Source organism: Leptonychotes weddellii, chromosome 8, assembly GCF_054177405.1.
Source record: "Leptonychotes weddellii isolate Sample4059 chromosome 8, ASM5417740v2, whole genome shotgun sequence".
NCBI classification, from domain to species: Eukaryota; Metazoa; Chordata; class Mammalia; order Carnivora; family Phocidae; genus Leptonychotes; species Leptonychotes weddellii.
The window spans coordinates 32704768-32718279 of NC_138376.1; the positions used below are offsets into that span (position 1 = coordinate 32704768).

Below are 13512 nucleotides of genomic sequence, written 5' to 3' on the forward strand. Positions count from 1 at the left end.
TCCTGCCCGACGGAAGGGCAGAGCTTTAGGTCTCCATGGAGACAGCTTCTCCTGGCAACCTGGCGGGCGTTGATCAGAGCCGTGGGCGCAATGGACGCGGAGAGCCTCCTGCTGTCGCTGGAGCTGGCGTCCGGCAGCGGGCAGGGCCTCAGCCCCGACCGTCGGGCCTCGCTGCTCACCTCCCTTACGCTGGTGAAGCGCGACTACCGCTACGATCGGGTCCTCTTCTGGGGCCGCATCCTCGGCCTCGTCGCCGATTACTACATCGCGCAGGGCCTGAGTGAGGACCAGCTCGCACCACGCAAGACTCTCTACAGGTTGAGGCGACGCCCTAGCAGGCCGCGGCGGTCCCTGGCTCCTGAAGGGGGCGCCACCGGGCGGCCGGGAAGGGGTGGGCGTGGTAGGGCTCGAAAGGGGTGGGGCCGACGGGCTCCGGGCAGCGGGTGGACAGGGTCTGGGGAGACCCAATTGGAGAAGGGCCCAGGGGGCGGGGCCGGGGACGCAACTAAGCTGGTGAGGATTAAGGGGCCGGGACCTGAGAACATCGCGGAGCAGGGGCGGGGGGAGAGAAATTTGGACGTAGGTGGGCTTATAATACAGACAGGGTCAAGAACCGAGGCGGAGCAAGGTGAAAGGTCCCGGAGAATGGGGACCTGGAGTAGACGCCGGGTGCAGGCCTGGCATTCTGAAGAGCACAGCTTGGAGAAGGGTCAGAAGCCCTAAAGGGTAATGAGGTGCTGTTTGGAGGCGGGTCCAGAAGTATCTTCGGTGGAGGAGTTGGCTCACAAAAGGAGGCGCTCTAGGAAGTAGAGAACGAATGCAGAAAGGGAGAGGAGGGATTTAGAACTGGGGGAAGTTCCCCAGACGCTACCTTCCCTGCAAGGCCACCCCGCCTCTTTCTTGACTACCCCCAGCGACGTCGGGAAGCTCACCACCTTACAAAACAAGCCATTCAAGCCGCAGGGAGTTGGAGATTTCATTTATCTGTCCATGCATCAATCCAACATTGATTGGAGGCATTCTTTGTAGACTTGGGGTTACAAAGATGGCTAAGACTCACCTGTCTCCAAGTTATTCACATCCTAGGAAGGAAGACCGATATGTAACCCAGCAATTAAAGCAAAGTGTTAATCCCAGGATAGAGGGGTATGCAAAGGGGGACCGAGGGGGGCCTTCTAGAGAGCAATGAAATAAAAATTGCTAAGAGAGATCTGAAAGTTGATCCGGAGTTCCCCAGGAAGGTGTGGGGGAAAGGCATGCCAGTTAGAGGGAAGAGTTCTGCAAACTTGGCTGGAGTGGGCTTGGAGTGTTTGGGAGAACGGCAGGTAGGTAAACCTGACAATGGCAGGCCAGGGTGTTACGTAGACTGGATGGAGAGTCTGGGGATTTGTTCAGGGGCTATGGAGAGCTGGAGAGCCATTCAGGGACCTTAAACAAGAAGAGCCTGCTCAGGCCAGCCTGAAGTGGGTGAGCATCCAGGAGACTGTTGCAGTGTCCAAATGAAGGAGACTGCAAGGGAGAGGTAGCTGAGGGACTGTAGGTCAGGGGATGGGTTGGAAAGATGTAAGCGGTGGCACTGGCCAGACTTGGGCCTGAATGGGAGAGGTGGAGAAGCTAAGGCGGCTGGGTTAGTCCTAGTGCCACTCACTGGAACAGAATTCAGGAAGCAGGACTAGGAAAGCCTCATTGAACTTGGTATGAGGTGACTGTGGGGGGCGGGTCAGGGTCATAAGGAGGCATATTAAAGTACAAACCCAGAGTCCAGACAAAACATCTGGACTGAAGATAGAGATTTGGGACTCATTTTATTCCATAAGTTTTTATTTCTTCAGCACCTACTATGTGCCAGGCATTGATCCAGGCACAAGGAATTCAGTGGTAAATGAGACAAAGTCCTTGTCTTCATGGAGTCTATATTATAGTGTGTGGGGGTGGGGGGGGAGGGGAGACAATAAATAAACACAAAGATCGCAGATCTAGAGAATACAGGATGCGGTACTGTTTTAAATAGGATGGTCGGAGATAGTCTCTCTGATAAGGTAACATATGTGAAGAGACCTGAAGCAACTGAGTGAGCTCTGTGTTCATCTGAGGGAAGAGAATTCCAGGCAAGCGCAAAGGCCCTGAGGCAGATGTGTACTTAGTGTTGGTCGAAACCCTTAGAGTCTAGTGTGGCTGGAGAGGAGGGAACATTATAGGACATGAGGTCAGAGAGGTAAGGGACCAGAGGGCTTTGTGGGGCATTGCAAGGACTTGACTCAATGGGAAGTCTTCGGAAGCTTCTACACAGAGACATGATCTGGCAGCTGGGTGGGAACTAGACTGAAAGGGGAGCAGGTATGGATTTGGGGAGACCAGTTAGGAGGTTACCGTTGTATCTAGGTAAGAGTAGATAGGGGCTTGGACCAGCAGGGGGCAGTGGAGGTGGTGAGAGGTGGTTGGGTTCTGGATACCAACTAGGCAGTAGCTAGGGCCTTGGGAGTCAGGTGGGCCAGCCTGCAGAGAGAAAAGAGGGGTGAGAATAGATCCCTGGGAATGCTTAGGGCAGTGGAGGAGAGAGAAGGGAGATGCATTTGTTGGTTTTTAGGTCCTGAGGATGTCCTCCTAAGCAGTTTTGTGGGGTGGCAGGGGCAGAAGTGACCGTGTAGTGGGCAGAGTGAAGGTGAGGGGAGGAAAGGCTTCCACGGGGCCAGTTGTTCTGAGATTATTGTTTAGAACTGGAGGAGAGGAGTGAGGGACGGGAAAAGACTATTTTCTAGCAGGGCATGCCTTTCAGGGCTGTTGTTTTAGAAAGCTGAGAAGTTTTGATGTTGAGAAAGGAGCCCGTGGAGAGTTCTAGAAGGGTGGAAAGGTAAGCAGGCCTACCCCAACAGGCTGAGTGGGTTGGAGAGGAGTGGGAGGACGCCCTCTCCTGGCAGGAGTGGGGAGGAAGGGACTGGGCTGGTCAGTGCTGGAGATCTCAGAGGACAGGTCCTGGAGCCTGGGACCGGCTTTCCTGAGAAATGGGGGAATGTGGCCATGCTGTTGGCTCAGTAGGCAGGCGGAGCATGAATTTGGGGCCTACCAAAACAGAAGCGCTTGTAATTGAGGAAAGTTCAGCTTCTAGAAGCTCATCAGGAATTTCACAGTGCAGTTATCTAGGAAAAAGCTTTTTGGAATTTTGGTATTTACAAAGCTTTTGTGACCTTGACTTTTGATGAAATAAATTTGAATTTGCCTCACATACGGGGGTAGGGTGCACCACAGGCACTTAGGCCTTGGAAGGGGAGAGGTGTGACTCCCAACATTTTTCTTGGGCTTCATCCTCAAGAGAAGGGGTGGTGGCAGGAAGCCTGGAAACCAGGATCATGGGGATGTCATTGGCAGCCTGAACTGCATGGAGTGGAGCCTCTTGCCCCCGGCCACGGAGGATATGGTGCTGCAGACGTCTGTGGTGAAGGGCCGCTTCATGGGGGACCCCTCGCATGAATATGAACACACTGAGCTGCAGAAGATGAGTGAGGGTGAAAAGGTCTTTGAAGAAGAAGTAGTGGTGAGTGAAGACGAGAGCAGGAGGACAGAGAGAGCCTGGGCCATCCAAAGCCCAGCCCAATAGAAATTACGGGGGCAATAGCATAAAGCCACACAGCTCCTGTGTGACAGGGTGGAGAGTGGACGGGCCGCTCTGTCGGGAGCCTGGCTCTGGGCGGGGGCTGGGGGAGGGGGTCTGTGTTGTGCTATGGGGTAATGGGATGTGCACAGGCTCTCGTATCTATCAGTTTTTATTTTACTGGATAATATATCCACATGATTTGCAATTTGAAGGCACAAAGAGGAATTTAGCAAAGTGCCCCTCTCATCCCTGTCTGCCAGTCCCCCAGGTCCTCTTTCTGGGGGACATTAACGTAACCCATTTTGCATGTGTGTGCATGCCCACGTCTTGCTACGCAAAGTGCTGTCTGGATCAGAAGCATCACCACGGCCTGGGAGTTAGAAATGCACACTCTCCAGCTGGTATCGGGATCGGAATTTTTAACATAGTCCCAGGGGATTCGAATACACATTAAAGTTTCAGAAGCTCTACTCCCAGAGATATTTGATGCAAATACAAGCCTCAGCAAACACCTGACCCCTACATAGTCTCTTTTGATCTTAAGACAAAACAAATGGCAGACGTTACGCACACAGTTCTGCATCTTGCTTTTCTCACCTAATATGTTTTGGAGCTCTTTCTATGTCAGTACTCTAAAGAGCCTCCCCTATTGTTTTTACTGTGTGTGAATGTCCCACAGTCGGACCCGTGTCTTCGTCGTGGAAATGCATGACGTCTCCGAGTTGTAGCTCTGACAGGCAGTGCCACCCCAAATGACCTTGTATGTGGTGTCACTTCCAACATGTGTATGCCCTCTGAAGTTTCAGTTCCTAGAAATGGAACTGCTGGGTCAAAAAATACGGAGTGCAAATTTTGAAACTAGACAAACCTGGAGTTCAAAGCACAGCCTGTGCCCTTGAACCTGGGTGAGGCCAAAAGTCTCAGTCGAGGCCTATGATGCCTCAACTTCCGTCCCCACCCCTCTCCCCCACCCCACCTGCCAAACTCGACCTCCCTGAGGTGTATTTTCTCAAACAATGGGATAATTATATCTACTTCGTAATCTTGTACAGGTTAAATGAAGCAACCTATGTGAAGGCCCTGGGCTAGGCATGTGTAAAGCATTCGTTTCCATCGAATGTGTAAAAATTCCAGTGGGCAGCTCCGGGGAAATAGGTGGCGGAGTGACTCTCAGGGCCCCTGGTGACACGTTTTCCCTGTCAAGTGCTGCTTTTCTCTAGACATTGCTGCGAAGTCCTTTTATTCAGGGTTGCCCTTGATATTGATTGTAACCAATTTCATCCGCATGAAAATGTTATAATATGGGGTGGTGCTTGAGAGATGTTAAGTCAAAGCATAGGATCTGAAACTATATGAACTGAGACTCTTGTTTTAAATATATGCACAGAAAAGAGAATAGAAGGAAGTATGCCAATATGTTATTAGTGATTATCTTTAGGAGGTGGATGATGAATGGTTTTAATTCTTTGTGGAGTATATTATAAACTATTTCTATATTACCTAAATATTCTACAGTGATCAGGATTGCGTTTATATTTTAAAAAGGCAAAATAAGCAACATTTACATATGATGATAGGATGGTATGTTTCTGGAAGAGTACATAAAAAACCATTAACAGTGGTTGCCTCCAATGAGGGCAGTTGGAGGGTCGGGGATGGGGTGAGAGAGACTGCTATTTTTTTTTTTTTTTGTAGTTTTAAATATTGCACCATCAGTATGTATTACCAGTTTAAAAGAGAGAGGAATGAAGGAAGAGAAGGAAGGGAGGGAGTGAGAGAGGGAATCTTGAGAGGAGGAAAGGCGAGGGCTTGCCCAACATGATTTTCCATGGACTTGGCATCTACGTGGTGGTGATCCAGGTCAGGTGGTCATGCAGAGGGCCCTTGCACCAGGGGTGAGTGGGCACAGCACTCTCGCAGGTTGGCTTGTCTCCTGTCTCCTCAGGTCCAGATCAAGGAAGAGACCCGCTTGGTGTCTGTCATTGACCAGATTGACAAGGCTGTGGCAGTCATCCCCCGAGGAGCCCTTTTTAAGACCCCTTTTGGACCTATCCACGTCAATCGGACCTTTGAAGGTGAGGTCTCCAGGGCCCCTCTCAAGGGCAGGAGGGCATCTCTTCCCAAGCATAGTCAGACACATTTCTGGGAGTCCTGGGGAACCTGTCCCACTTCCTCAGAGAAAGACCAGCTGTGGCCATATCACTTGGGAGGATGTCCTCCATGGCCTGGCATTGGTGGGTTGGCATGGGCTGCCCAGTCACTGGACCCTGACTCTTTTCTGCCTGAGGGTAGGAGAGCATTTGGCCATCTGGGTCCCAGGGCTTGGCCATCTGGGCTCCCTGCCTTTCCCACCTTCTTCCTCTTTGGTGTCTTCTCATCGCAGGGTCTGGAGCAAGGCTGGGCTGACAAAACACAACTCCCTTTTCTCCCTTTAGTTCTGTCAGTATCTGACTGAGTCCTTTGCAGGCCTCTCCATGTGGTCCTCATGCAGGGAGAAAGGGAGGCTGTGGGGTTTGGGCACGACCATCCCTTCCTACCTACCACCTCTTTTTAGGACTGTCCTTATCTGAAGCCAAGAAGCTTAGTTCCTACTTCCACTTCAGGGAGCCTGTTGAGCTGAAGAACAAGACGTTGCTTGAGAAGGCTGACCTGGACCCCTCCCTGGACTTCATGGACTCCTTAGAGCATGACATCCCCAAAGGTACTAGCCTATGACTTGGAGGACATTGGATCTGCCTCCAGGTCAGAGCAGTGGGTCATGCCACCTGCCATTCTCCTCTGAGATTGGAACCAAGGGCCCGAGTGGGAACTGGTGGTTCACTGGGGTTCCCTGAGGGTGGGGGCTTCCCCAGGGCCCAATCCAGGGCTCGGCTCATAATAAACAGTTGGTACATGTCTTCAGACAAAAGGAGGCACTGTCTTCCATGTGATTCCACACACAGGAAGTCTCTCAGTGCCTCTCTTGATTTCCATACCAGTCTTGAAGGAGGCAGGCTGGGGATCCTCTCCCAAACATCGCTGAAAACATCCCTGAAAATACTAGCCACACGTCTATCCTAACTGTCAGTTTTGGGGATAGATCCAGTGCTCGGCACGTAGCCGGTGCTCGGGGAGTGGGTGCTGAGCGACTGAAGGGCAAACCACCTGCTAAGGAAATGAGTTCTGTACATTTGCTTCCCGCTATGTGCGGGGTAGGTTTTAATCTTAAAACGTACAGCCTCAGAGGTCTTTCAGGGCCCAGCCGGCCCAGGCACACCCCCAGCAGTTGGGGGGTGGGGGCACAGGGACCCCATTTCCTTCCCCCGAGCTGTGCCAGTAGAGAAGTGTGTGTCCTGGGAAGACGCTCTTGCTTGGAGGCTGTCTGCCAGAACAGGTGCCAGGCTCTGGGCAGGTGGGGCCGAGGCCCTGGGTGCTGAGACAGCACCCTGCCTCGTTCCCTCCCCACGTTTGGGGTTTCTGAGCACTGCAGGGACCTGCTATGGATGCCGGCAGTGCTAACGAGGATAATGACAGGAATGGTGACTCCTGAGAGTGATGGCCCTGCTTGCTGTGCACAGGGCGCTGTGCTCAGCCCCCTCCATGCCTTATCTCACGTTCCCCCTCACAGCCACCCTGGGAGGGCCGCTGTTTCATCCCTGTTTTACAGGTGAGGAAGCAGGCTCGGACAGTGAAACCCAAGGACAGACACAGTGAGCCTTAGTCTCCAGGGCTCTGGCATGAACTGTGGTGTCAAGTAGATGAGTGTTTCCTTTTCAGTGGACAGTGGGGACGGCAGGACAATCTTTGCCCCCACCATGAGGGGGACCACTTCTGGGGAGCATGTGCACTCCCAGCCAGGGGGAGGGGATGGGATGGCGGAGGCAGGGACTCTGGCATCAGACAGCCTCGGCTGGGATCCCAGATCTGCCACTCGCTAGCTGTGTGATCCCAGGGCAGGCCCCCCACTTTCCTTGTGCCTCCATTCCCTCATTCCTAAAAGGGAATATTGGTATTTTTCACCTCATTGGGCTGTTCTGAGAATGGAATGAGTCAATGGATATACAAGATGTTTCTAGCAGGGCCTACCACATAGTAAGGACTCAAATGAAAATTAGTCATTATTACTAGTGTTATTTTTAGTGGCAAAAAGGCCTCAGAGGGGAGTCAGAGCAGGCCAAGAGGACCGAGGAAGCCAAGGGGTAGGAGGCCTACAGCAAGGCGGTGGGAGCTGTGACAATAAGGTGCACAGAAGGACGGTATGGGGCCAGGTAGGGATCTGGAGGCCATTTCATGGCTCCTGCAGTGCCCCAGGGGCCGGGCAATGGTCCCAAGCGGCTAAGGGCTGCCAGCAAGGAATGGCCACTCTGGCCTCTGCCACATGGGGGTCCCAAGTCAAACCTCCCTGAGCATAGCACGGGCCTCCTGGACCTGCAGGGGAGATAAAGAAGGTTGGTAGGGGCTGGGGCACTTCTCCCCCACAAGACACGCTTTCCAGACTCCCGTTATCTCCCCCAACTCTGTGCTCCCAGCCTGGCTGGAAGCCAGAGTGGCCTGCACATCCCTGGTGGATACAGGAAGCCAGCAACACTGTGGTGGTGGGACACAGCACCAGGGTCTGAGGGGCGGGCTGAGAAAAGTCCTCCTCATACTGCTAATCTGGGGGCTGTAGCCCTGCTCTGCTGAATCTGGGCATGGCTGGAAAGCCCTGCTCCAGGGCTCACCTGCAGCCGGATGCTCCAGGGCCCAGGGATGCTGCACTCCCTCCGCAGTGCTGGCTGACTAGGGGACTGACCCAAGAGTGCCTCCTTCCCTTTGGAGCTTCATCCTCTGCGGTGGGAGCAGGGAGGGGTGTGCCAGGGCCTTTGCAGCCAAGACCAAAGCCAGCTAGATGGGGTGTGGGGACCCAGCAAAGTCTACCTAAGGGAACCCCAGCAACCCTGTCTGCCCTTTCATTTTGGATAAAGGGGACACAGGAGGTAGCTGTCTCTCCCTGCAGCTGGGGTTGTAAGCTATGGAAATTTGGGGGATCTTCCTAAAGGATGCTGGGGCCACCCTGATGTGTCTAGTCGGCAAGTGAATTCATCAGGAGGTAAGAACCTGGGCCTGGGAGCTAGGTGAGCTGCAGTGGCCTGAGGCCCTAGACATCCTGCCCATACGGCGGGCCTCAGGGCTGAAGGATCAACTGATGGTTCAGTCTGCCCTGGCGTATGGCTTTGCCTTCAGTGCTGGAGACTTCGTGGCTGAGGGCTCCTGGCATCTGTGTGTGTGGGCCTGAGGGGGGATGCTCCTGGCCTCACCTTGGGGAACATGACAGCTTCTGGGCCTCCAGCCCCCTGCCTCCCAGAGCCACTATCAGAAAACCTCCAGGCAGTCAGGCCCAGCTTTTCCTCATGATGACTTGGTTGGGGCTGTGGTGTTGGGGGTGGTGGTGGAAGTGTGGGTGGTCCAGGGAAGAGTGCACACTCAGATTTTGCTCCCGGACTCCCTTCCTTACCTGCCAGTGAAGGAGCAGAAAGAGCTGCTGGGAGGCTGCCTGCAAGGCAGACAGCAGCCTCAATGGGCCTGGCTGCGAAGTAGGGCCAAAATCCCAGGGAAGGGTTCCCTGGGACACCAGCACTGGCTGGAGGAGTGGAATTTGACAGTCGTTTTCTGCCCGGGTAGGATAATTGTTTCCTTTCTGGGACAGAGGCAATTGTTCAGGGGGACTTTGGGTCACCTGTTAGCAGGGGTGGTTTAGGTTGGGCCTGCCCCGGGGACTCCTGTTCTCTGTGCGCGTGGAGGTAGGCCAGCTCAGCAGCTTGTTCCTGGACCAGCCATGGTTGCAGACAGGATGGGGAGGGATGTTGCCTACTACCACCAATGCCTTCCTGAGCCATCCTGCCTTGCCCTGGGGTCTGCAGAGTTTTGTGGGAGTGGGTAGCTTTGGGCGCAGAACCATCATCCTGGTGGATGAAGGGCCAGCCAGGAGTTCTCTGAGCCTGTCTCTGAGCAGTCAGCTGAGGCAGATGGAGCACCAGGTCGGGCCAGATTTCTAGGCAGCACTCCGTTCAGTGCTCCTCAGCAGATAGCCACTGAGCAGGTACTGCGTGCCAGGCAGCAGGATGCCCTCGCCCACCAGACACTGCCCTTGCCTCACAGAGGTTTGGGAAGATCACATGAAACAGGATGGGAAGTGGAAATGTGAAATAGAAGGTGCCTCACGAACAAGGTCACTGGTGTCCTGGGAAGCAGAGCCGGGTATGGGGGGGTGGAGGGCAGAGGCTCTCTCCTTACTCCACTCAGGGGCTGGAGCCCACGGATCTCAGGAACCGCCGGCCCCGGGGCTGCGCGGCTGCCGCATTCGGGAGCCAGGCAGCAATGCCCAGTTCAGGCAGCAGAGGGCAGCATGGGGCCTGCCTGCCGGCCTGGTGAGGAGGAGGCGGGCGACGGGGGAGTCAGGAACACTGGAACCAGGAAGGGAACACCGTGGCAGATCAGCTTTCTCTTGGGGGTGTGTGCAGGTGGCTCCTCCCACCCAGCCCTTTGGAAGCCTGGCTGACAGGTGCTTAGCCTTCTGGACCAGGAGGCCCGGCCTTGCCCATCGAGTAGGGCACTCTTCCATCAGGGGATTTGACCATAACTTGTGGCCCTGGTGGGGGGAGGGGGGAGTGACCACCCTGAGAGAAGTGACCGATGGCCATTTCTGTGTGTGTGACCAGTTGTGTGGGGCTGGTCTGAAGAGAAAGTGTAAAACCATCTGCTGTGGCTGGAGAGCCCCGACCCCCGGTCTGGCCCACTCCCTCCCTCAAACGCCATCTCAGAGCTTTGCTGCGTTTCTTCCAGGAGGGCACGCGAATGTAATCATGATGCGCATGCCTGCCCGAGGCTAGCCTGAGGCTTCCACTAGCCCTATGAGACCCCTGGGGCCCACGCAACCCAGGAGGACTTCCTGACAAGAGGCTCCATCCCTGATTTACCTGCTTGCCCCCCACCACATCCTCAAAACACAGCTCGTTAGAGAAGAGTGGCTGCCAGAGGGCAGGAGGGAAGTTTTGGGGAGACTTAGGAGAGACCAAGGCCACAGGAGGCTGCTTCCCCTGGAGTCTGAGAGGAGGCGGTGGCAGTGGCTGGGCCCGGCCTTTCCAGCAATTGCAATACAAGTGGGTGAAGGTGACAGTGGGTGCCGGGCTCTCCAGGTAGACGCTACGTGACTCCTGGCACGTTGAGAGTCTGTGCGCGTGTGTGTGTTTCCTGGGCGACCAGCTGAGCCAGGGACAAGGAGAGGAGGACAGGAGTGTGACAGGAATGCAAGGGAGGGAGGGAGGCAGTGCTGCTGGCTGGCCGGCCCCTCACATGCCACTTCCATTCGCCGCCAGCACCCTTCAGCCTGCTTGGCGCTGCCCCCTTGCCCCGGTGGGGGTACTGCATTTCTCTGGCATCCCTGCCAGCTCCCCCTTGCTCTCGGTGGGGGCTGGGGGTGCCCTGCTCAGTCTGGGCCCCTTCATCTACTGGAGGCAGGAGGTAGGAGGTGGCCAAGGTTGTGCGAGGGAAGGTCAGCCCTCGCCAGGGTGTGCCAAGGTGCTGGTGACTGTGAACTTGAGAGCGAGGCCTCCAGGGTTTCATTTCTTTCAGGGCATTTGGGCCCAGGCAGGTTGTAAGCTGCCCTCCTGGGTGGGCAGAGAGAAGTGAGGCAGAGCCTGACCTGCTTTCAGTTCAAGAGAGCTGTGTGGCTGTGGGCTCCGAGGGCAGGGACTGTCCCCAGATGATGCTCTGGGCACTGGTGGGAGTGACTGGATGGTGGGGGGGGGCGGTTGGGAACGTACCTTCCTGGGGTCTGTTCTTCTGGCCAAAAGCTGAATGCCATGCACTGGGGACACTTTGTTCTGTCACACCCTCACTCCCATTCCCCCCAGGCAATCTGTTTTCTGTAACGAGCGACTGGGAAAGCAGCAGGCTAGGGCCTCTAGAACTCTGAGGGCAGGTCTGGGAGGTGGACGACCTCAGGTGCTCAGAGAGGAAAGTTGTAGGAGCCAGGGGAAACACTACCCCCTTCTCTGGCCAGGAAAGGGCCCCCTCTTCCCAGTGTCCCAGCCAGAGCTCTGGTAACCCAGGGGCCCTCTTCTCTCTCGATGCCATCTGGCCGGCACTGTGTGGGCCTGGGAGCGGGATGAAGGCCACACTGTGGCTTCCACTGCACCTTCTCCTGAACAGGTGGTGGTGGCACTTGGTGCCGGCTGACCTACACGCACCTGGAAAGCTCTGGCTTTGACCCGGGCAGGTGGCACCCTGAGCAGGACTGAGCTGCTATGGGGCCCCAGGGCGCCTGGGGGTCAGGTCTCTCAGATGCAGGGTGGCCCCTGATGGGTGGGGACGGAGCCGTGAGGCTGTTGGGTGTGGAGTGACCAGGGTGGGCCATGGCGGGAGGAGGCCTGTGGGAAGCTGGGGTGGTGGGAGCCAAGCAGCCGGGCTGAGCTGGCAGCGGATGAAGGCCTCGGCGCATCACTGGCTGTTCCAACACCAAAACCTTCAAAGCCTTTGCCTTTCTGGCAGGGCCTGGAGCAGAGCTGCGGCTGGGCCGGGGAGAGGCCTCAGTGCGCAGGGGAATAGAAGCTCCAGATCTGCATCCAGAGGCGATTTTCCCAGGCTCCTTCCTCCCACACAGGGTCTCCCTCCCTTGGTTCTGGAGCCGGATCAGGCCCTTCCCGCCAAGTCCTCATGGCTGCACAACTCAGCCCCAGGCTGGGCTGCTCCTGTCTGGGGAGCAAAAATCCAGGGCAGAACCCAGCATGGACAAAGGCTCATTAGCTGCAGCCCAAGTCCCCTCCCGCCAAGCATGGCTCCCAGTCCGCCGGCTGCCAGTCCGGGCTATTGAGCTGGGAGGCCTGAAACAGCTCAACTTCTGTGCGCCCTGGTCAGGTCTAATCCATCTCAGAGCAGAGGCTTCTGGGACTGGGGACGAGAGAGTAAAGGGGCAAGAAGGGCAAACTGCGTCAGGACTGCAGGTCACCGATGACGGGCTGCCCCTCGTATTGAGTGGGGAAGCCTGGAGAGAGCCTCTCCTAGCTGGGCCCCATCTCTCCCGCCTGTGGACTCCCGCTTCCTCCCCCATTCAACCTTTAACTAGCCTTGCTGACAGGAACAAAATGAAGCGGGGTGGGCTTCACCTCTTTTCATTTCCTTTGCCCTTCCTCTGGAAGTGGTTTTAATGAGCAGTGAAACGGCTAAAAGGCAATCAGGAGGAGTAAAGTGCCGGATAATTAAATTGTCTTCCCTTTCCCAGTGGAACCGTAGCACCCCGGCCAGGCTGCCCAAGGGGCTGGGGGGCCTCTGCAGAGGGCAGAGCTGTGGCTCCCCAGCACCCAGGCCTCCCCTCCTGTCCGCCTCCTCCCAGGGTCCTGGAGCATCCAGATGGAGAGGGGCAACGCCCTGGTGGTGCTGCGCAGCTTACTCTGGCCAGGCCTCACCTTCTTCCATGCTCCCCGCACCAAGAGCTGTGGCTCGATCTACGTGGGCACCGGCGAGAAGAACATAGACCTCCCCTTTATGCTGTAGCAGGGGCCGGCCAGGGGGAGTGTATTAGAGTCTAAATGTTACTTTCATAAATGGCTGTGAATTTGGTCTGTTTGTTCTGTCCCGCTGCTTCTCCACACCTCTGATCCCGTCTGGTGTGTCCAGGCTCTGAGGACAGGCCGCTGTGCCAGGGGACCCAGCTCTAGAGCAAGCAGTGGAGGGCTGGAATGTGCTCATGAGGGAGATGATGGTGGGTGGAAGGGGCTGGGGGAGGCGGGGACAGCCAGGAGTCCTCGGAGGAAGCTGAAGAGCTGAGGGCTTGTCAACACAGGGCATGGGAACCCACTTGGCCCGGAAACTTCGTCTGGTGGCATTCATGTGGCCTATCACAAGAGATGAGTGACTCAGTGCTCAAGAACTGGCTAGAAATGGGCTCAAGCCCCCTGCACTTC

General features: G+C 55.8%; 3 protein-coding genes across 5 annotated transcripts in view; 2 read left to right on the forward strand and 1 right to left on the reverse strand.

The window, feature by feature from the left end:
- The window catches only part of POLH (DNA polymerase eta), a 277794-nt gene that overhangs the window by 55919 nt on the left and 208363 nt on the right, over positions 1-13512 (forward strand). The gene's annotated exons all lie outside the window — the stretch shown is intronic.
- RSPH9 (radial spoke head component 9) overlaps positions 1-13512 on the forward strand; it is a 23783-nt gene continuing 10271 nt past the window's right edge. The window contains exons 1-6 of one of the 3 annotated variants that reach the window (XM_081828302.1): positions 1-317; positions 3367-3532; positions 5538-5667; positions 6147-6299; positions 9258-9351; positions 12942-13168. In XM_081828302.1, the coding sequence (XP_081684428.1) occupies positions 91-317; positions 3367-3532; positions 5538-5667; positions 6147-6299; positions 9258-9351; positions 12942-13137 (966 nt within the window). In that variant the 5' untranslated portion in view covers positions 1-90 and the 3' untranslated portion in view covers positions 13138-13168. Of the gene's footprint in view, positions 318-3366; positions 3533-5537; positions 5668-6146; positions 6300-9257; positions 9352-12941; positions 13169-13512 lie in introns of those variants that run through there. The other 2 variants (XM_006748958.3, XM_081828301.1) reach the window with 2 other exon arrangements.
- Positions 13274-13512, reverse strand: part of MRPS18A (mitochondrial ribosomal protein S18A) — a 16166-nt gene continuing 15927 nt past the window's right edge. Inside the window, exon 7 of the mRNA XM_081828303.1 lies at positions 13274-13443. Coding sequence (XP_081684429.1) covers positions 13383-13443 — 61 coding nt within the window. The 3' untranslated portion in view covers positions 13274-13382. The remainder of the gene's footprint in view (positions 13444-13512) is intronic.